Genomic DNA, 22,437 nt, shown 5'->3' with positions numbered 1-22,437 from the left:
CCATCATTTGTCTTTTTATATAGCATTGCATGTTGCTCTCATCATCTAGGTGTTTATCTTTATTCACTGAAGATATTACAAATGAAATAATTTGAAATATATTTTCCCAATTCTCTGCACTTTAATTTTCATAATGAATGTAAACTTTACAGTTTTATAGTTGTCTATTGATGCATTTCTTATTTGTGCTGTTGTAAAAAAAACTTCTTTCCCAAAGACAAGATACAAAACATTCTCTCTTAGATTTCTGATACATCCCAGTTCTACATGTATTTCATTGTCCAATATAAAAATGTTTCCTTGTTTCAATACATTCCCCCTAAGTTCAGAAATTTATAAAGCTGAAATTTAAATAAGTGAGGAAATACATACAGGGCACCTCAAAAAGTTCACAGAAAGATTGGTAGCATCTTTCCATTCCATTTTTCCATGAACTTTTAAAAGTACCCCTGTATAACTTTTAATAAACTATGCTGACCACCTATTTGGGAAAAAAAATAGATCTCTGCTATTTATAAAAATGGACTCCACATGGATATATGTATATTAAGGAAAGTATTTTTATCAAGAAAATATGGACTGTGCAACTGTAGCCTTCTGCATAAGTACAATGCAGATTATCTATCCCCAGACAGTTTAATACCTTAGACTAACATGAAATAAACATGATTAAGAAATCCTTCATCATACTGATGTGACATTTACATACTATGCCTATATCTTAAGGTTATAAGCCATGGCATACAATGGTAAAACCTTTTTACTGTTCATGCAAGTTTTTCTTGGATTATCCTTACAAGGACTCAAATATAACCCAAAGCAAAATTTTTATTTGAATAAAAAGGGGTCCATGAATTTAAATACAGTATAAAATACAGATCTGCAAACACTTAAGATTACTTAGAGTGTTTACATATAGACATAAGAGAACACAATAAAAAAGATCATTGTAATAGGGTAGGAAGAAAATACAGAACCAAATCATCAGAGATTCAGGTCTTTTTCCAAAACAAATAGAACAAAGTGATTGACTGCTGTATGTTATTAGCTATAAATATCTCATCACAAACAAAAGCAAGCGCAGCTTGTGGTGTCACCGGATGTGGTACTCCCTAAAGCACTTGGCATGGACACCCTTCTGGCACTTCTCACAGCGGGTGTTGGTCTGTGAGTGGCAGAGGGCGCACCGGGTTCTCTTGTCCTGGTGAACGATCCAGTGCCCAATCATATCAAAGCGGCTCTCGGTCTCCAGCCGCCGGCTGCGCCTGCCTTGTGAGGACGTGTCGGCGTTGCTCTCCAGATACACACAGGCAATGTATCTCCGGAAGGCGAGGAGGTCCACCTGGGCGTCTTGGGAGCAGATCCTGTGCAGCTGCCAAGCATTGTTGAGAGCGGCATCAATGACGTAGCCAATGAAGCTCGAATACCACTTCATGCCCCGGATCTTCACCTTGTACTTGGCAATATTCTGGTCCATCCGGCCGACACCCCCCACCTTCTCCTGATACAGCTTCACCAGAGATGGCTGGTGGACCTGTGTCCGTGCTTTGGCTGCTCCTGAGTGACGGCTAGTCAGCCTCACTGGCTCTATGCCCACAGCATTGGAGCAGATGTTGACCACACTGCCATCGTGCCAGCGGCATACAATGATCTCCTCAGTCTCATCAACTTTGTAATCAAATGCACCCCTCTTCATTTTCTTCAGTTCTTTGGAATCTTTAAGGGGACATCGCTCAGTCCTGTATTCATGAACAGTTCCTGTGGCCTTCACCCCCTTTTTCCTCAAAATGGACATCAGTTTAACACTTGTAAAAACCTTGTCAAAAAATATGTGGTATGGCAGAGAGCCACGCTCCTGAAGTGCATCCACAAATTTTATTACCATACTGCCTCCTAGATCCAAGCCCCTGTCTGGCTTGGTGAAGAGTGTGCCCTGAGAGGGCTCAAACCACACCAGGTAGCCTCTGCTGGTTGTCCCACACCAGATCTTATAGCTGAGCCTCACCGACTTCCCAGCATACAGCTGCTTGGACCCCCGGTGTCCAAAGTACTCACACATGGACTCGCCAAAGCTGTAGAACTCTTCCAAGGGTGCATGCTTCTGGAAATTGCAATTCATCCTGATGATGAGAGGCCTGACCTTGGCAAACCTATCACTTTCATCAAGTTCATTGCTATCTGCAAAATGCAAGTATGAGAAGATCAGTTCAAATCTGTCCCTTCTAATTGCATCGGCAACAAGATGATGATGTGAATCAGGAGAAGTTTCCCAAAACATCCTTCTCCTTGGATAGGAGATATACCCACTTAAAATCAAAATGCCCAAAACACACTTCAATTCCTGGGCCATGAGACCCAGGTTGACATTTTTCTGCCATGCATAACGGTTGGTTTCATTAACGATAAAATTAATTGTTCCTTCATCAAAAAACAATTCAAAGAGGCCCACAGGACTCAGTTCCTGGCTTTTGAGATATTCGATATGAGGATCTGATGTCATCCAGCTGCCAAAGTCTGGTCGGATATCTCTTTTGGTCCAAATGCGCTGAGGTTCTGCTACTGACCTCTGCCTCTTCTTGGCTGGCTGCAGCTCTAGCTTGTCATTATCTTCCCCTGTGCCAGAATCTTCAGACACAACTGAAGCATGCAGCACACTGCCAGGCAAGTGAGCAGCTCCCCGGCCATCTTCATCGCCTGAGTCCTCGTCGGTGAAGTCCCCAGCGGCATTTTCAGGTGGTGCAATGAAAATCTCCTCCCTGCTGCTGTTGGACTCTTCCTCCTTCAGAGCATTCAGAACCTCAAGCAGCCTCACGGACTTCACCTTTGAGTGGGCACCTCTCTGAGCAGTGACCTCTCTGCAACAACAGGAAACAGTCAGGGAGAGACCACACCAGAAAAACAATGCTCCAGCAGGAAAGAGAAGGGCACTCCACTGGAAAGCACCTTAGCTTGAGCAGCCTCACAGATGTGGCACCACCAGGCAAAGCACCAGGTAAGTGAATTTTCCAGATAAACACATGATGCTTTCAACTGCAGAAGCATTTTAATGACAGGAGGGATTCTAAAGAGGGATTCCTTTCCTTTCCTTCTTAAATAAAGTATTCTAAGTAGAGGATCCTCTCTAGTGAGGAATCCAGATGCTGCTGTTATCTTCCCAGATAATAGTAAACCACTGAGGGGAAGCCCTGGAGTGACACCCATTGCAGTCCCCTCACACTAAGTGGCCCTAGCAGCTCTGCTATTATGCTTGTCTTACCTATCTCTTCCCTTTCTTTTATTTATCTGACACACAGAAGTTTCTCGTGCTTCCCAAATTCTCAAAGTCTCCCTACTTGAACTCTCATTACCCAAATTCAAGAACTGAGCAGATTCAGATTTTCAGAAGGCTCCCTCACTGATATCTTATTGCATGCTAACTGCAACTCAGGAGCCAAATAGATTTGGAAAACATGCAATCGTCTGCCGTTCAAACTCTCACCCTGTGGACATAGGAACCAAATGGATGGTGAGAGACACAGATGCTCCTTGACTTACAGTGCAGTTATGTTCTGATAAACTCATCCTCAGCTGAAAATATCTTAAGTCAAAACACCTAAACTACCGAATATCATAGCTTAGCTTAGCCTACCTTAAACATGCTCAGAACACTTATATTAGCCTATAGTTAGGCAAAATCATCTAACACAAAGCCTATTTTTCAATAAAGGTTGAATATATCATATAATTTATTGAATACTGTACCGAAAGTGAAAAACAGAATGGTTGTATGAGCACTCAAAGTACAGGTTCTGCTGAACGCATATCGCTTTCGCACTATCATAAAGCTCAAAAATCTTAAGTTGAACAATCCTAACTTGACCATCTGCACTTATATGTAAATGGCACTGATGGTGGGCAGGAGCTGCCCAGGTGCTGGCAGCAAGCAAACTCCACTACTAACCTGCACAGCACTTAGTTCTAATTGGAGGAGACATTCAACAGATCAACCAACAAGTAGCTATGCAGGACAGTGCCATCCTGGATAAGAAAATGAGAATGAAACAAAGAGGTAGAGCTAGGAGTGCTATTTTAGACAGGATAGTAGGGAAAGCTTGCAGGGCAGGGGGCCTGATGGAGGTAAGAGATGAGACCTACAGACAACTGAAGGCAAGATGTCTCAGGAAGAGAGGAAAAACTGCAGGTGCAAGGCCCTGAGGCTGAAGGGGATAGACATCTGCAGAACAGCAAGGAGGTCGGTGAGGCTGCAGGTGCAGTGAGGACAGGAGAGCAGAGCAGAGGCAGTAGGGACCGGGCCCACAGAGCTTCAGATGCCCTGGCCAGGACTTCCAGTGATGGTCAGTTGTCACAGGAAACCCCAAGAGGAATGGACAGGGCCACAGGATCTCTGCTGGTCTCACTGCCCAAGCTCCTGCTCTCCCCCAAACCCTCAAATACCTTCTGCACATGGCTGTTCAAACCCTGGGCATGGGGAAGCCTGCAGGGACTGAGGTGGCCCCAGAAGGAACCATCTGGTGTCTTTATAATGAAAGATAAAAAAGTAAGTCATGTTTTCATATCAAGTACAGACGCTGGAGCCTCATGACCACAGCTGTGCCACACGTCCTCCCCTGTCTGCCTCATCTTTTCTCCATTCATCTCCCTTCTCTCTCCTCTCTCCTTCTCTATGCTTCCTAGACACCAACCGGTTAGTGACACCAGCCAAACTAAGGGCTAAAAATGTCACAAACTTGGCCTTTCAAAAACGTACAGGAGTGAAGGCCTTCATAAAGCATCACATCAGACGGCACTCCTACCTCGAAGCCGAAGCCATGATGAACCGGGAAGACGAGGCCGTCTTTACGGACAGAGTCTAAGCACCTGTGAGACAATAAAAGTCAGATTTTAAAAATCACATCTGAATAAGCAAGGCAACAGGATCTTCTCTACCGGTTAAGGGCAAACATCTCCAGCTTAAGAGTCACCACCAGTCAGAGAGGAAGATATATACATTCACACAGGAAAGGCTGGCTGGTTGACGGGTTAGTCAGAGGGAAAAAGCACAAGCTTCCCTATCTGAAAATTCATACAAAACACACTCTAAAGCAGGGTTTCTCACTGCCAGAACAACTGACATTTGGGGCTGGATGAGTCTTTGCTGTGGGGGCTGTCCTGTGCATTATGGGATGTTTAACAGCATCCCTGGCTGTACGCACTAGATGCCAGTAGAACACCCCGTCCTTCTAGCTGTGAAATAAAAAATGTCCCCAGACCTTGCCAAGTGTCCCCTGGAGGGCAAAATCACCCCTGGTTGACAACTACTATTTTAGATCAGTGTTGTCAATAGGATTTTCTGTGACGATGAAAATGTTCTATATTAGCACTGTCCAAAATGGCAGCCACATGCCATGTGTCTCTCTTGAGCACTTGAAATATGGCTGGTATGTCTGAGTTTAGTTAAATTTAATTTTAATAGTCACATGCAGCTACTGTATTAGACAGTGAGGTTCTAATATAATAAGAACTAATTTTGAAGAAGAAAAACTTTTAAACTTTTAAAGTATACTAATGACCACAAAATAGAGAAGGTTTTCTTGAAGAAAATGCAAAACTTAAAGAAAAATGGATAAACTTAACTTCATCAAACTTCCAACAAATCTGTGGTGGGTAGTCTCTTAGATGGCTCCCAAAGATCCAAGGGTATTCATACCCTTTTGTAATCCTCTCCCCTTGAGCGGCATAGTGACTTACTTCTAAGAAAACAGAATACGGCCAAAGTGAAGGGATATCTTTTCTGAGACTAGTCTACAAAGAGACTGGGGCTTCTATCTATCTCTGTCTCCCTCATTCTCTTTTGTTCACTCCCAGGGAAGACAGCTACCATGTTATGAGTTGTCCTAGGGAAAGGCCCATGGGCAAGGAACTGAGCGAGGTATCTGGATAACAGCTAGAGTGAACTGAGGCCCTCAGTCCAACGACCCACAAGGTACTGAATTCTGAAGACACTCTCCCAGTCAAGCCATCAGAAGAGACCAAAGCCCTGGCAGACAATTTGACTGCAACCTTATGACAGACACTGAGCCACAGAAACTCAGGTAAGCCACACCTGGATTCCTAACCTAAAGGAACTGTGAGATAAAAAATATTTGTTGTTTTAAGCTTCTAAGTTATGTGGTAATTTGTGATGCAGCAATAAATAGCTACTGTAACATCTGTACAACAAAACACCAAAAACAAAAGCCAAAGCCACAGCCTGTCAGGAGATATTCACAATGCATATAACAAGTATCCAGAATATATAAAGAATTCCTGCAAAACAATGAAAAAAAGACAAACAACACAATGAAAAAAGTGGGCAAAAGATGCAAAAAAGGAATTCACACAAATGGAAACCTAAATAGTCAATAAACATTTGAAGAGACATCAGGAAAATACAAATTAAAAGCACAGTAACAAGCCACTTTATGCCCATCAGACTGATAGAAATGCATGTTTGCTGATACGAACGGCTGTGAGCAGTTTGGGAATCCAGCAAGCTATGAGCAAACCCATGAATGCAACCACCCACCTCTGGCTATACACCCCACAGAAATGCTCACAAGAAGGCATGCATGAAGAAGTCCTCTGCAGCACTGTCCATAACAGCAAAAAAGTCAGAAAAACCTAAAAAACCAGTTGAGAAATGAATATAACTGTGTTATACGGGAGTTACAAAAAATGGCCTACCTGGACAGGATACAGATTTTGAAAACAACATTAAATAAAACAAAGCTGCAGAGGGAAAGTGTAGAACAGCACTTACATAACTAAATACCCACAAACAACTATTGTTTATGGATACTATGTACAGGGTAGGAGTATAAAGCCAGGACTGCAAAGATACACACTAGCCCTTCACAGAAGGAGTAATCACAGGAGAGGAGGGAAAACTAGAGTGGGGAAGAGGAAGGTGGGGAGTGGGGAAGGTCAACCGGATCTGTTATTCCTTTTTAAAAAATCTGAATCAAATATGACAACATGCATTAATATCTGCTAAGTCTGGGAGGTGCGGACATAGAAGTTTGATACATTTTTCTCCACATTTTCTGTACGTTTGAAATATTTTGGAGTAAAGACTTTAGAAGCCATTTCTACCAGGTGATAATATCTACTGAGCATTTAATAAGTGCTGGGAATTGTTTTAAATGTTTTTACAGGTGTTAACTCATTTAATTCCCTCCATAACCTCTTGAGGTAGGTAATAACCCCCATGTTACCACTGAGGAAACTGAGACATGGAAAGACATGACCTGCCCAGGGATGCAGAACAAAATCACAATAGGCTTAGAAGGTGCTAGTATCCAAGGGCATCTACTTAGTTTCCCAAGAAACTTGAATAATTTAAATAAATAGAAAACCAGTCACCCTGACACTCGGTAATATCCGGGAGAAATGCAAACAGAAGCCTGGAGGCATCCCTGTTTACCCAGAGATCTCAAAAAATTAAAATGATTGTTAATGGCAAGTGTTTTAGAGGTGAGGGGATTTGCATGTGTATACATAATAATGGAAGTTTCAATGAGGATTTGGGCTATGGAAATATTCCAGCACCTCAGAGACTCCACACCCATAATTCCAAAATAGTGATGACAAATGCTAACAAAGCACCCAACGGTTTATGCAGGTTAATTCCTCCTTTTAAGACACTAAACAGCCTGTGCATTTTAATTTTTCTGGTGAAGATGCTCTGTGTCACCTTTGCAATAGCAAGAAGGGATCAGCAACCCCTCCCTGCACATGTCCAATCGTTCTCCTGCCCTGGGTCACATAACCCATGCTGAAAAGCCTTCCCTGTCAACCTTCTGCACCCCAAACAGTGGCAGTTAGTGGAGGGAGGGAGTACAGCACCCAGGAGGTGCTTTGGAATTTGTTGGGGGAGAGGGTTGGTTGTCACAATGGGAGATGGGGTGGGCAGGGGTTCAGCTGTCCTGCAATTTGTGGATCAGTCATACAAATCAGGCTTGTCTCACACCCTCATGACTTCTACCTGTCCTGCCAAAACCTATCTGTAATTACTTGGGCTTAGAACCAAACTCAGATGTACATAATTATAAAACATCTTTGGCACAATATTAATATAGTATAGTAAACATACTACTTGTAGAAAAAATGAAAAGAAGACTATTTGTCATCAGAACTTTACCAACACTTGCTCACCACTTCGGAAAATTATGTCACTAATAGTATCAATGCTTGTGGCACAAGTCATCAATACAACACATATGGGTCCTTTTGCAACCGTAGCTGTAACATTCACAGTGACTTGATGGATATATGGGAATGTGCATATATAACCCTTATATCAAAATGCCAAACACAAAGAACAAGATCAAAGAAGTCAGCACTATGCAGTTGAATATTGCCTTACTTGCCTAAAAGCCATTTGAATTAATCCCCCCAATGAAGCCCCATCCAGCCCTGCTAGTCACACTGCCTCCAACCAGCCCTCCTGATTGGTTCCTTGGCCAGACACAAAAGAACCTCTTCACGGACCAGTCTCCTTTGTGAGGTATTTGTAAGATCACCTCACAAATGCCATCTAATCCAGCCTGGATCTGATCTCCACTGTATACCCAAAGCTCACGCTCACAGGGCAGCTGGGTTTGATCACCACTGTATACCCAATGTTATTCACACGGTCAAGTGGACACAAGAGCTGGCCCAGCGCCCTCAGGAATGGCTTTGAGAAGGTTTTTTCCTATGAAATCGAAAGCCCTCCCATGAAGGCTAAAATAAAATCCACAGCATCATTGTGCTAATCTTCTCTAGCTCTGCTTCCTAATCTTCTCTGATTTAAGGCATACCAGGTCTCTGTCCCCTCTTCGATCCCCCAGGTGAGTCCCTTCCAGACAGGCATCACCTGAGGGCCACTTGCCCCCATCCTTAAGTCTTGATTATAGAGACCAGGGCCTTGAGTGCAAAAATACTCATGGTAAAGTAGCTCCGCAAGCCCCTTTTCTCCCATAACAGGAACAGACCAGGAGAACACAAATGCCTCCAGCCTCTTCTTCCCTACCCACAGCAGGATGGACTCTCAGTGCACTGCTGACCAGCAGCTTCCAAGCCACAAGGCACATAGGCAGTGACAAAGGGAAGACAAAATCTGACCGGGAAAGAAGAGAGTGGGAGTTGCCTGGTGCCCTACACATGCACTGTGGTCCAAATGACCCCAGGATCAACTGGCCGACCTGTTAACCCACAGGTACAGCCTCAGTGGTGTGTGGCCAGAGACCTTACTGAAAGGCCAATCCACAGACTCCCTGTGCAATCCCAGGAAGCTTTGAAACCCAACCTCTCCAATGGACTTCTAGCTGCCAACCTGCCAGAAAGTTCACTGAATCATCCACCCACTAACCCATAAAAACAAAGTGCACTCAGCAAACTCTGACTCCGTCTGTCCCTTGTGGCCGATTCTAAGAGTTCACATACATTTAGGAATCACTCAGGATGATGAATGCTTTTCCCTCCTGATATTATTTCTACCTTCCTCTCCCCAACTACTCAACTTCTCAGCTAATGCCTGCAGTTCACTGTTGAGTCCCCTTGGTCAGGCAATAACAGTGGCTGGCAGGCCCTGTAGTGGGTCCTCGCCTGGGTTCTGCAGACACCAAGGACAAGATGGCTGTCAGGAGTAAGAGAAGAGTAGAAAAATTACCCATCATATGAGATACCTGAATTGCATTTCCAGCAGTATGGCAGATCCTGAACAATCCTTCCAATAAAAACTGAAAATGCTGGATAACATTTTAAAGGCTTCACCGAACTGACAAGAAAATACAGAATTCCACTGAGTCAAAATCAAAATGAATCTGACATCCCTAACAAACGAGTGAGCCCTGCAGCTTAGCTTTCACTCTGAGGAGCTCTCATGAATCCTGGCGACAGGACGCCTCCTGTGCTGAGGACTACGTGAAATACAAAGACTAGAGGAGACTAAAGAGAGGCCGCACAGAGGACCTAGCGAAGGGCTGGATCCAGAACAGAAGGACGAAGGAAGGGGGGGCCAGAAAGTAAACGTGCCTGACTCAACCTTCACCACTGGGCACAAGCGGGGAGGGGGCAGACCTAAGAATCCGTAACCATGAAGGTCTACGAGGCCAAGTCACATTGCTTAGTGTCCCAATAACCTCAAATAAAACTCTAACTCACAATGGCCTTCACTGGTAGCGCTTCCCCAGGGAACAGTGGAGACAGACAAAACTCTCCGGAAGAACACAGGCCGACCAAGACTTCAGAGAGTTGCACTGATAACAAAGAACATGAATTCACAGTCTGAAAAAAAAAGGGTCACAAAATAAGGAAAGAAACAAAGCATCATGAATGGGAGTCTGCGGAAATCACAGGCAGCACCATCAGACCCTCAGCCTGCAGGTAACTAATTACCGGAGACAGAACAGAAAACACACATGTGTAACACGTTGTAAGAAACAATATAAGGAAAATCAAACTGAAAAAGAGAAAAAAAGGTCAAGCACAGCTTAAAAAAAACAAATACAACAAATAGGAATAAAAGCTATATAACAACAAATTAAGTTACAAAGAGGGACTGACATCAACAAAATGGAGAACTTGGAAGCTCCAAGCTCTCATTCCCCCAAAAGAAACACTGAAAAAAACAACCAGAGCTATCTGAAACAACTTTTGCAGAAGCTCTGAAAATAGTCAAAGGTTTACAGCAACCAAACAAACATTTGATCAATAAAAAGCCATTTTCAAACTAACAGGAAAGTTTTGTGGCATTTTTACTCACCCTTGACCTGCTCCCTCCCGAGCACAGCAGCAGCGGGTCTTGCGCAGGCAGAAGCCCACACACCAGTTCTCCCCTCAAACCAGAAGAGGCAGAGCAAACCTTATTTGCAAGTTATAGTGAACATCTATTCTAACCTGTCTGGGGGCATAAATGAAGGTACAGAGCTCGGGAGCACAGGTGGGAAACGTGACAGGCACTACTCATAAAAGTTACAAGGCAAAATCCAAAACCACAGACACCTAAAGCAAGAGATTATAGATGGAAACATACAATAAACCATCTAAGGCCCAAAGGAGAAGCTGGAGTGAGATTATTTGGGAAATTAGGACATTTGAAAGCAGCCATGTACATGGGAGAAATTTAGAACCACATGCAATAAAAGCCACATGAAATAAAAGAATGTTGGACAGTAATTCAAAGCCCGATGAAAATCCAAAGTTCTCCAATAAAAGTAAATATATAAACTAATATAAAAAACAATATTATTGTAATTTTGGTTATAACTTCACTTTTCACTTTCTATAGTATTTAGAAGACAAAAGTGTATAACATAATTATAATATAAAGATGTAACTTGTGACTCAGTACCAAAAAAGGGGCAGAGTTTGGTAAGAGAAGAGTTTTTGCAAGCTTAAATAAAACTGGTGCCAATACAAATTAGACAGTTACAATATTAGGATATTATATGTAATCCCAGTGAAACCACATAAGATATCTAAAAAATATATACAAAAAGAAATGAGAAGAAAATAAAATAAGAATCTCTGACCATAAAAAAAACCTAAACACAAAAGAAGGCAGTAATAGAGGAAATAAGAGACAAAAAAGCCATGAAACATACAGAAAACAAATAGCAAAGTGGTAAAAATAAGTCCTTCCTTATCAATAATTACTTTAAATGCAAATGAATTAAACTATCTAATCAAAAAGGAAATCCCGTCATTTGCAACAACACAGATGAAACAGGAACACAACATGCTAACTGAAATAAGGCAAACACAAAAAGACAGATACTTTATGATCTTCCTTACATGTGAAATCTAAAAAAGTGGAACTCACAGAAGCAGAGAGTAGAAGAGTGATTGCCAGGGGCTGGGAGGTGGGAGAAATAAGATGTTGGTCAAAGCTTACAAACTTTCAGTTATAAGATGAACGAGTTCTGGGGACCTAACGTACAGCATGGGTGGTATTATGGATTGAATTGTGTTCCCCACAAAGTTTAATGTCTTGGAGGCTTGGTCCCCACTGTGACAGTGTTAATAGGGTGGGAAATCCTATTGTGGTAGTTGAAAGGTGGGTCCTTGGAGGGGTGATTGGATTGTGACAACTGTCCCCTCATGAATGGATCGATCCATTCTTGGAATAACGGGAGTAGTTCTCATGGCATTAAGAGAGTGGATGGGGAGGTGAGTCTCCCTGCTCCGCCATTCCACCACGTGAGATCCCTGCATCACTGTCACCACCAGCAAGGCCTTCACCAGACGTGTTCCCTGGACTTTGGACTTACCAGAAACAGAAACAGGCTAATACAAGTGGTGATCGTTATATTAATTAATTTGATTCTGGTAATCATTACACTGTGTACACATACATCAACTCATCACATTGTATACCTTGAATATATTCAATATTTGTCAGTTAAATATTTTGATTTTTAAAAAAAGTTATTAAAAAAAGAACTATCCACTCAAAGGGCAGAGATTAGTGAGTGACATCAGCAAGAGAGCAAACTAGGAAACTCCAGGCTTTCATTCCCCCACAAAGATGCTGAGTTAACAACAATATACTGATCAGAACACCTTTGGGAGAACTCGAGAAACTAGTTGAGAAGGTATGGAACCCAGGCCAACAAAAAGCCAAGAAGGTATACCATGAAAAGGAATAGGAAAGTTTGTGGCATTTTGCATGCCAATCCTCTCCCCCTACTTGGCACAACGCAATGCAATTGGGAGGAAACCGCATCTCCTCTCTAGGAACAAAAACAAAAGAATGGACCATGTGTCCGACATTCTGGCTGTAGGGGCTGCTTGAGAGACTGGTTTCTGCCTTGCCTGACTTGCAGCATTAACAGGAACAATGGCATGATTTACAAGCTGCTGAAAACAGAGATGAGCACCATGGCACACACTGGAGCTGCAGATATTCAGCAGTTCTGCAAGCACATGCTAGTGAGCAAGAAATGACAGCCTCCTGAAACGAAATGGGGGCAACTGGCTTATGAAAATGGAGACAGTGAAAAGTACATGCAAAAGCCCAGAAAAAATACATCACTAGAAGAGGTTTGAAAGGGCCCAGAACCTATAGCCAGACTGCTTGGTGAAGGTTTTCCCCTGAATAAAGCCAGTATATAAAGACTAGGAGAGGTGGTTGTTTTTCAACTGGCCAAATGTCAACAAAAGATCACATGGCATCCAAAAAAACTGAGAAACATGACTCAGTCAAAGGAACAAAACTACAGACATCAACCCTAAGAAATGAAGACTGCTGAACTTCTTGACAAACAATTCAAAACAGGTGTCTTAAAGATACTCAATAAACTAAAATAAAACAGGATGGATTTTTGTTTCTGCAAACAATGTCATTGGGAGGTTGATGGGATTGCACTGAATCTACTGGTTGCTTTGGGTAGTACTGACACCTTAACAGTGTTGAGTGTTCCAATTCATTTTTTTGTGTCTTCTTTCTTTCAGCATCGTTTTATAGTTTTCAGTGTACAACTCTTTTATCTCTTCGGTTAGGTTTATTCCTAAGTATTTTACTCTTTTTGATGATATTGTAACTGAAATTGTTTTCTTAATTTCCCTTTTGAATTGTTCATTGCTAGTGTATAAAAACGTAACTGATTTTTGCATGTTGATTATAATCCTGCAACTTTGTGGAATTCGTTTATTAGTTCTAGCAGTTTTTTGGTGGAGTCTTTAGAGTTTTCTACATATAAGATTGCATGATCTGCAAACAGAGATAACCGTACTTATTTCTTTCTAATTTGGATGGCTTTTATTTCTTTTTATCAGTAATTTATCTGGCTAAGACTTCCTATACTATGTTGAGTGGAAGTGAGAGTGGGTATCGTTGTCTTGTTCCTGTCCTTAGACGAAAGGCTTCTAGTGTTGTATTTACCATTGAGTCTGGCGTTAGCTGTGATTTTTTCCATATGGCCTTTATTATGTTGAGGCAGTTTCTTTTCCTGGTTTGTTGAGTGTTTTTATCATGAAAAGTTTTGAATCTTCTCAAACACTTTTTCTGCATCTATTGGCATGATCATGTGGTTTTTGTCTTTCATTCTGTTAATGTGCTATATTACATTGATTGATGTTTACATATCAAACCATCCTGCATTCTAGGAATAAATCTCACTGTGTTGTGGTGTATAATCATTTTAATGTGCTGTTGAATTGGGTTTTTACATCAATATTCATTAGGGATATTGGTCTTTAGTTTTCTTTTCTTGTAATGTCTTTGTCTAACTTTGATATCAGGGCAGTGTTGGCATAATTATTATATTTTTCAGCTCCAGAATTTCTGTTTGGCTCCTTTTTATAGTTTCTACCTCTTTGTTGATATCCTCAGTTTATTCATACACAGTTTTCATGATTTCATTTAATTGTAGAGAAAATAGAACACTTGTGCACTGTTGGTAGGATTGTAATAACAAAATTAAAAATAGACCTACCATATATGATCCAGAAATCCCATTTCTGGGTATGTAACCAAAAGAATTGAAAGCAGGATCTCAAAGAGATATTTGCCTAACCATGTTCAAAGCAGTACAATAACCAAGAAACAGAAGCAATGAGTAGAATTGATGGACACAATGGAATATTATTCAGCCTTAAAAAGGATGGAAATCCTGACACATGTTACAACATAGACACATCTTGGAGACATTATGCTGAGTGAAACAAGCCAATGACAGAAAGACAAATACTGAATGATTCCACTTATAAGACGTAAAGTAGTCAGACTCATAGAAACAGAAAGTAGGATGCTGCTGAACAGGAGCTGGAGGTGGGAGGAAATGGGAAGTGATGGTTAACGTGTATAATTTCACTTTTGCAAGATTAAAAAGCTCTGGAGATTGACTGCACAATAATGTGAATATATTTAATACTACTGAATTCTATACTTAAATGTTTAAGATGGTAAATTATATATTGTGTTTTTTACCACCATTAAAACCTTAAAAATTAAAAAGAAAAATTAATGAAGTAAAAACTCAATGGGGAAAAAATAGAAAAAAGAGAAGTGTTACCTAAGAAAAAGAGGGTCACTTTACAATGAAAAAAGGTTCGACTGACCATGAAAATATAATAATTTTAAACTTGTATGCACCTAATATAGTAATATAACTTCAAAATGTAGAGAGTAAAAAATAACAAAAAATAATTAAATTAATTAACAGAAATTAACACAGGTAAATGACGAAGCATCACACAGTGAGAGATTTCAACACACATCTCTCAGTGATTGACGATCAAGCTGACAAAATAACTGAGACTTGAACAGCAGAACTGACATTCTGATCTATCTTAAGTAAACTGGGAGACACACTGTACTAGTCCACTTTGGGCTGCTATAACAGAGTACCTGAGACTGGGTAATTTATACAGAACAGAGTTTTATTTGCTTGCGATTCTGGGAGAGCTGCATCAGGTGCAGGCCTCCGGCTGCTTCTACTCATGGTGGAAAGCAGCAGGCAGCCGGCAGCAGCCAGCAGGTACAAGCAGATCACATAGTGAGAGGAAGCAAGAGAGAGAGAGGAGATGCTAGGGTCTTTTAAATAACCAGCTCTCACAGGAATGAACAGAGTGAGAACTCACTCACTACTCCCACCCCCCAGGGAGAGCATTAATCCATTCATGAGGGATCCACCCCCATGATTCAGTTTCCAATACTGCCACACTGGGGATCAAATTTCCACGTGAGTTCTGGGAGGACAATACATCCAAACTCTATCACACACCAAGTGGGCAGAAAGACTCATATAAACATATAATATTCTATGAAATGACATATGGGTTCAATGTAATTTCAATTAAAGTTTTTTAATGTTTTTTTTGTGTGTGAAATTTGACAAGGTGATTCTATGATATGAAAGCACCCGGGACAAACAGCTATGATGTTCCTAAAGAAAAGAACAGGGAGGGCGACTTGCCCTTATGGTATAAAGACATTATTCTAAAGCTTAGTAATTGAGAAAGAATGGTCCTGGTGCAGAGACAGATGAATAGACAAATTAAACATAAGACAAAGTCTAGAAATAAACCACAGATGTATAGAAACTCAGATTTATGATAAAGTGTACATTATATCATTGAGGACAAATGGACAATTAACAAATAGTTTTCGGAAAACTGGTTATTCACACAAAAATTAAATAAATTGGATCCTTACTTCAAAACACAGAAATGTCAATTCTAGGTAGGTGAAAAGCATAAATGTAAACGGCCAAACCACAAATCTTTTAGAAGATAATAAGATATTTCAAAAAGTTCACGGAAAGATTCGTATTATCTTTTAAACTAGACAAAAAAAGCATTAACCATGAAAAAAGTGACTGATAAATTCCACTACATTTAAATTAAGAACTTTTGTGCTTATCATAAAAAATTTATAAATGGGAGAAATTATCTGCAAGAAATAGAAAGGATCTGTATCCAGGATATATAAAGAATAAACAATACTCCAAAAAAAAAAAGAAAGAAAGAAATCCCAGGAGCCATTAAGAAAAAGACAAATAACATAACAGGCAAACGGGCAAAAAGATATCAGGAGACACTTCCCAAAGGAAACACAAACAGCAGACAAACATGAAAATATGTTCAATCTTACTGCTACTCAGAAAATAAAGATTAAAACCACAGTGAGGTATCGTTTCCCATGTACCACATTGGCAAACATTTTAAAGGCAGGCATTATCAAGTGTGGGAGCAGACAGTGACCGTGTAAGAAGCTGAAAAAACGGTACAGCAGCAGTATCTCCTCAAGTTGAACGTGCACAAACCCAACCACTGAGCAAACTATCCCACATATTCACCCTAAAGCAGGGGTTCTCAACCTCAGCACTGGCAAAGAGCCAGACAATTCTTTAGTAAGGGATGGTGGGGGGTGGGGCGGGAGAATGTATGGGAGGGGGGATGCTGTCCTAGGCATTTTAGGATATTTAGCAGCATGTCTAGCCCCACTAGATGCCAATAGCACCTCGCCCCCCAGTTATGACAACCAAAAGTGTCTCCCTTCTTCCCACCCTCTCTCCCCCCACCACTTTTGGTAATTACTGCCCTGGAGGAACTACTGCGCCTGTGTACCAGGACACCCAGACAAGAATGCCCACTGAAGCCCTTTTATTTACAGTAGCGGAAAACTGGGGACGGCCCAAACGGCCATAAATAGAACACAACAGAGAAAATGAATCAAGAATTTCAGCCACACATGGCACTAACGAACCTCAAAAACACACTGTGCAAAAGAAGCCATAAAATTTGCTGAATGATTTCATCTTACAAGAACCAAAATGTTAAGCAAAACTAAAAAATATTAACTGGAGATACATACTATGCATGGTAAAACTATAAAGAAAAGCAAGGAATTGATTAAGAGGAATTTCAGAACCTTGAAGAGAAAAGATGGAACTGTAGCAGACACAGGGGGCAGGGCGTCTAAGGTTTTGATAAATCTCTTTCTTAAACTAAGAAGCATATTCAAAGTTGTTTCATTATTCTTTAAACTGTTCCTGTTCATTTTATATATTTTGGCATGTTTTTTTACATACCCACATACACACACAGTGGCACAGGGACACTTGCAAAGAAACACGTGAATAAATGTCACTGAGCTGACCCACTCAATGCTGACGGGAAGACTGCTGCTCTGCAGGGCAGAGGGGGTGGCAGGCAGAAGATGCTCACCTGTGGTGTTCAGAGCATACACATCCGGCACAGCTAGAAGAAAAAAATTATAATACAGTTATTTCCCCACTCAACAGTCTGTGTCCCTTATGAAGAATATCCTTATAGAATCCTTACAAAATTAGTTCCCTGAATTTTCTCAAAGCCCTGCCAGTTCATATCACAGCTTCTCCATCACTGTCTCTGGTCCACTTGACATCACGCCTAACTTCCTAAATGGCTTGTGAGAAAAGCTCATCACCAATCCCCACAGGCCCTCAGTGAATCTGGGTATGTACCGTGATGTCTATGCGGCTCCAGACTCTCCTCTGTTTTAATCTTCCTCAGCACTACACAGACTATACACAGGCAGATGCCAGCTGTGTGAGGTGTGGGAGAAAGTCTTCGACCCTTCAAACTTACTCACGTGCGATTCACAACTCTACAGCCTGATAAGAATGTGGAATATAGAGCCACAAGTGATGAGCTGTGTGACTTCGGCAAGTCACTTACCTTCTCTGTGCCCTTGTCTCCTTGCCTGCAAAATGGGATCAGTATGGTACCTACTCTCATTGGTTTGTGAAAACAAGAAGAGCCTGGCTTCACAAGTGTTAGCTATATTTTCACATCCACAACCCCTCACTTTCAATTCCAAAAGTCAAAAATACTCTGAAAACTGAATGTTTTTTCAAAACTATGCAACAAACTCTTTGGCAGCAAAACCTGAACTGATCTGAGGCTGTTTATAATCTCTATTTCTATTACTTACCATAGATATACATACATTTTGCTGCAGAAATTATTTTTGATTAAGGAGTGCTTCAGTATGACTTCGATAAAATGCAAACATTCTGACTTCTTCCCCAAGTGCAGCCAGGTTTGGGTGAGGAAGTGTGACCTGTGTTACCATTTCACAGTTGCTCTACCCTTCAGCAGCTCATCACCTTTTCCTCTGTTGTGCCCTAGGTTGGCCCCAACCACTTTCCTACATTCAGACTGTCAGACCCCAACTGGTCATTCAGGCACTAGCCTACCCTCACAGTCTGTCAACAACCTTTCCAGGTCACAATCTAACCAGGTTCCAGAGTAAGATCAAGGCCACTCACAGCCTGGTCCCTAGCCTTGCCCCCACCTAGTCCCTGCCTTGTTTCAGGCCACCACATCCCCTGCAACATCCTTCTCCATCCATCAAGCTTTCAGTCAAGGCTTCTTCTATCACAACTTTCACCATGACCCTTCAGTGAGCCGACCCCATCTTTGTATCCCCAGAAGTCAACATGCATGCAGTGGGCACTCAGTAAATACTTGCTGAACCAAACTACTTGTGCCACAGAGCAAACAGCCACATTCCAGGGCACCCCATCCACTTCATCTGGCAGTAAGCCTTCATTTTCATCTTCACTTTTTGACCTTGAGACGGCTATTTAGAAAAGAATCAGAAACTCTTGATATATGATTGAACCTAACCTAAAAGATTCTATGAAACTATGCACAGGAAATGTTCATCAGTGGAGAGTCCAATACAGGGGACTCAACCTGGTCAGGGAGTGGTAGATGGGCAGGAAGCTCAGCAGAAGCCCATTCTGCCTTTCAACAGCCTCAGACTGTATCCCTAGGCCCTTCATTGCTCACATGTGGCCCCTGCAACCTTCTTGACCTGTCTGACAAAGGAACAGAGGAAGAGGACATAAATAACCAGGCTAAGCAAATTCTCAAAGGGAATAATGTCTACACAGAGGCTGTTAGGCAGCCATATTAAGCATCCCATCATTTCTTTATTCATTTAGCAAACATCTAAAGCACCTACTGGGGGCCGGGCTCATGCTTATAAAGTTACATCTATGACAGGGCTACCAAGGAGAGAGGAAGTAGGAGAGATCAGGACCTGTAAAACAAAACCTGGACTAGCCCAGGGAGGTCAGAAGATGCTTCCCTGAGGAACAGATAATTGGGTAGAGAGCTGCAGGAAGATTAAGAATTCCCTGAGTAGACAGGTAACAGCCTCTCAACCAAAGGGAACAGCACATGAGGGGAAAGCAAAGCCAGCCAGGCCAGAGTAGGGAAACTTAGGGAGTGAGGGTACAAGAAGAGGCTGGATCAGCAGTTCAGGGCCTTGAAGGCCCCATAAGGAGGCCTGTCTTTATCCTAAAAGCAACAGGAAGTTAAAAAAAAAATTACAGACAGAACATAACACAATCAGGTTAGCATTTTAACAACCTTACTTGGACTGCAGTGTGGACAACTGAGTGAAGGCACCAAAGCAAGTGCCAGGGAAATGAACAGAAAAGCTACTGCAGGATGGTGGTGCCTATGGAGAGAAACGGGCAGGCCCAAGGGGGATTAAAAAAGTAAAATCAACAAGTCCGGATTAGTGGTGGTCGGGGGGGAGGTTAACGGGGAGGCTCTAGGGAGTTCAGCCCTATTTACAAAGGCTGAGAGCACTAGAAGGGAACAAGGAGGGGGTGAGCAAGTACGAGCTGCATTTTGCACATACTGAGATGGAAATGTTTTTGAGATAATGGAGAACAGCATCAGGCAAACTATGGGCTCTGTGGGTCTGGGACAGAGAAATGTCCTGGGCTGAAATTACAAACGAGTGAGTTTTCTGAAGATTCGCAAAATGCTCAAAGTCACAAGAGATCATCCAGAGAGAAGACCCAAACTGAAAGAGAAGATGGCCAAAAAGGAAGTCTTCAGAGACAGCACCAACTGAAGGGAGGGCAAGAGTTCGGAATGGAGGAGCCTGCAAAGGGCAGGAGGTCAGCCTGAGAGGTAGGAGGAGAACCTGGGTAGCCAAACTGCGTGGAGAAGTGGAAGGTGGTCACCTGTGCCAAAGCTGCCCAAAGGGCCAGCTGGACGATCTCAACTAACCCAGGCACCCAGCAAAAAAAAACCCCCAACCAAACAAGAAAACGCACATCTTGATCTGAGACTTGGAGCTCCCAGGGCCGCCACTCTGAAGGGTACTGGGGAAGTAGGGAGAAGCCTCTGCTGTTCAAAACGTAAATTTCTCTAAGGAGACAGGACAATCAAGTAAAATTAAATCCTGTCTTGGATCCCATATCACAAAAAGGAAGTAGGTGAGACAAGGAGAGAAATCTGAATAAGACCTGTAAATGCTAGCGTCCTACTTTTGCTAATTGTTCTGTTAACTAGTATGTTAACACCTGGTCATCTAGGCGAACCATATATGGTAATTTTGTTTGTACTAGTTTTGCAACTTTTTTAAATTCTGAAATTCTTTCAAGATGAAAATTTATTTTTAAAAAGACATTTTATAAACCTACGTGCTTCAAGGCTGAGCCAGGTGCAAAAGAGCTCAGGAAAGGCCTTTGTGAGATGCGGGCACCCTCCCTTCTCCCCAGCTCAATATCAAAAGAAGAAGGAAATACAAAGACCCTCGGGAAACCTCAGCGGTTTCTCAAAGACAGGCCGATATGAATAAGGTCAGACGCACCCCGCAACCAGCGCTTCCCAGCGCGGCGGCGCCCCGCCCCCGCGGAGGTGTGGCCTGGGCTCCGCGCCCCGCCCCCGCGGAGGTGTGGCCTGGGCTCCGCGCCCCGCCCGGCCTCACTTAGCCCATCCCCCTAAATCGCCCGGCCCCGCCCAAGCCGCCCTTAGCTCATCCCTCTCTGGCCCGGCCCCTCCCACTCCGCTCCGCCAGCCCCGGCACGTCGGTCTCGGCCCTGGCCTCCGGACCGCAGCGGGAGCGCCCCCTTGCGACCCTAGGAGCTCGACGTCAGAAGGCCCATTGTCCCTGTCCCGGTCGGGCCCGCCGGGAGGATGAACGCCTCGGGTGCTGTTGAGAAGACACAACATCAGGGCCCACCGCTCCCACATTCAAACGCGGCCCAGCCTACCGTGCAAGAGCGACGACACCCACCTACGCTGGTCGGGCCCAAGCCTCGCCGGACCACGCCGGATGCCGCAGGCAGCGCCTGACCAGAGCTCCGCGCCAGCCCTGGCGCCGGGCGTCGCGGCCGCGCAACGTCCGGCACTAGAGCGCTGGCCCAGCTTCGGCCCGCCTCCTACGCCACGCCCCTGCCACGCCCCTGGTCTAGGCCACGCCCCTGACCTGAGTGATCATTGATGGGGAGACTTAGGGTCGTCTGTGGCGCCTAGAAGGAACCCGGAAGTGCCTCCAGGACCGAGTTTCCATTTCGGCGGAAATGCCCCCTCCGCCGCGGTGGGCCAACCCCTCCCGCCACTTGCACTTACCGCACCATCGCCTCCGCCGCCGCCACCATCGTCTTCTTTCTAAGGCGGTGATTCTCAAATGTGGCCCCTAACTAACAGTATCATAGGGGAATTGATAAAAATGCAAATCCTAGGACCCCCACTCCGGACCTACTGAATCGGAAATTCTGAGGATGGGCCCAACAAATCCCGGTGGTGGTTGTAACGCAAGCTAGTGTTTGAAAACCACGGCTGTATTGCAGGGTTTCTCAACCTCCACGCTCTTGGCAGTTTGGCCTGGATAATTCTTTGTTGTGGGAGGCTGTCCAACAACCTTGTTAATCGAAGATTCAAATTTAACTAGGAGTCCTGTATATCATCTGCTGACCCTACTTACCTGTATTTTTATTTGCTAAAAATACAACCCTAATTGCAAGATATTGAGCATCCCTGGCTACTAGACGCCATAGCAAAGAACACTCCTGCCACTCCAGTAATGACAACTAAAAATGTCTTCAGACAATGTCCCCTAGGTGGCAAAATCTATCCCCCACCCCTTGAGAATCACTATTCTATAAGAACTTTGCACCACTGAAACCTGGAAGCCCA

The 22,437-nt window shown here is 43.0% G+C and overlaps 1 protein-coding gene across 1 annotated transcript; it reads right to left on the bottom strand.

The window, feature by feature from the left end:
* Positions 1 to 967: 967 nt before the first annotated feature.
* Positions 968 to 21,899, bottom strand: PGBD2 (piggyBac transposable element derived 2). Its single transcript, XM_063094725.1, has 6 exons — positions 21,871 to 21,899; positions 21,536 to 21,727; positions 21,227 to 21,451; positions 4,748 to 4,857; positions 2,964 to 3,030; positions 968 to 2,855 (listed from the first exon to the last, which is right to left on the bottom strand). Exons 1-6 carry the CDS (start codon positions 21,897 to 21,899, stop codon positions 1,094 to 1,096), a joined length of 2,385 nt encoding a protein of 794 aa, XP_062950795.1. The 3' UTR covers positions 968 to 1,093.
* Between the last annotated feature and the right edge of the window lie 538 nt (positions 21,900 to 22,437).

This window comes from Cynocephalus volans, chromosome 4, assembly GCF_027409185.1.
Source record: "Cynocephalus volans isolate mCynVol1 chromosome 4, mCynVol1.pri, whole genome shotgun sequence".
In the NCBI taxonomy this organism is placed as follows: domain Eukaryota; kingdom Metazoa; phylum Chordata; class Mammalia; order Dermoptera; family Cynocephalidae; genus Cynocephalus; species Cynocephalus volans.
This window is presented reverse-complemented; position numbering and strand designations above follow the sequence as displayed.

Coding starts and splice junctions, on each gene's coding strand:
- PGBD2 (XM_063094725.1), bottom strand. CDS start 21,899: ATGGTGGCGGCGGCGGAGGCGATGGTGCG. Junction 21,728..21,870: donor GCGGCGGAGGCGATGGTGCG/GTAAGTGCAAGT, acceptor ATGATCACTCAG/GTCAGGGGCGTGGCCTAGAC. Junction 2,856..2,963: donor TGCCTGGTGGTGCCACATCT/GTGAGGCTGCTC, acceptor CTGTTGTTGCAG/AGAGGTCACTGCTCAGAGAG.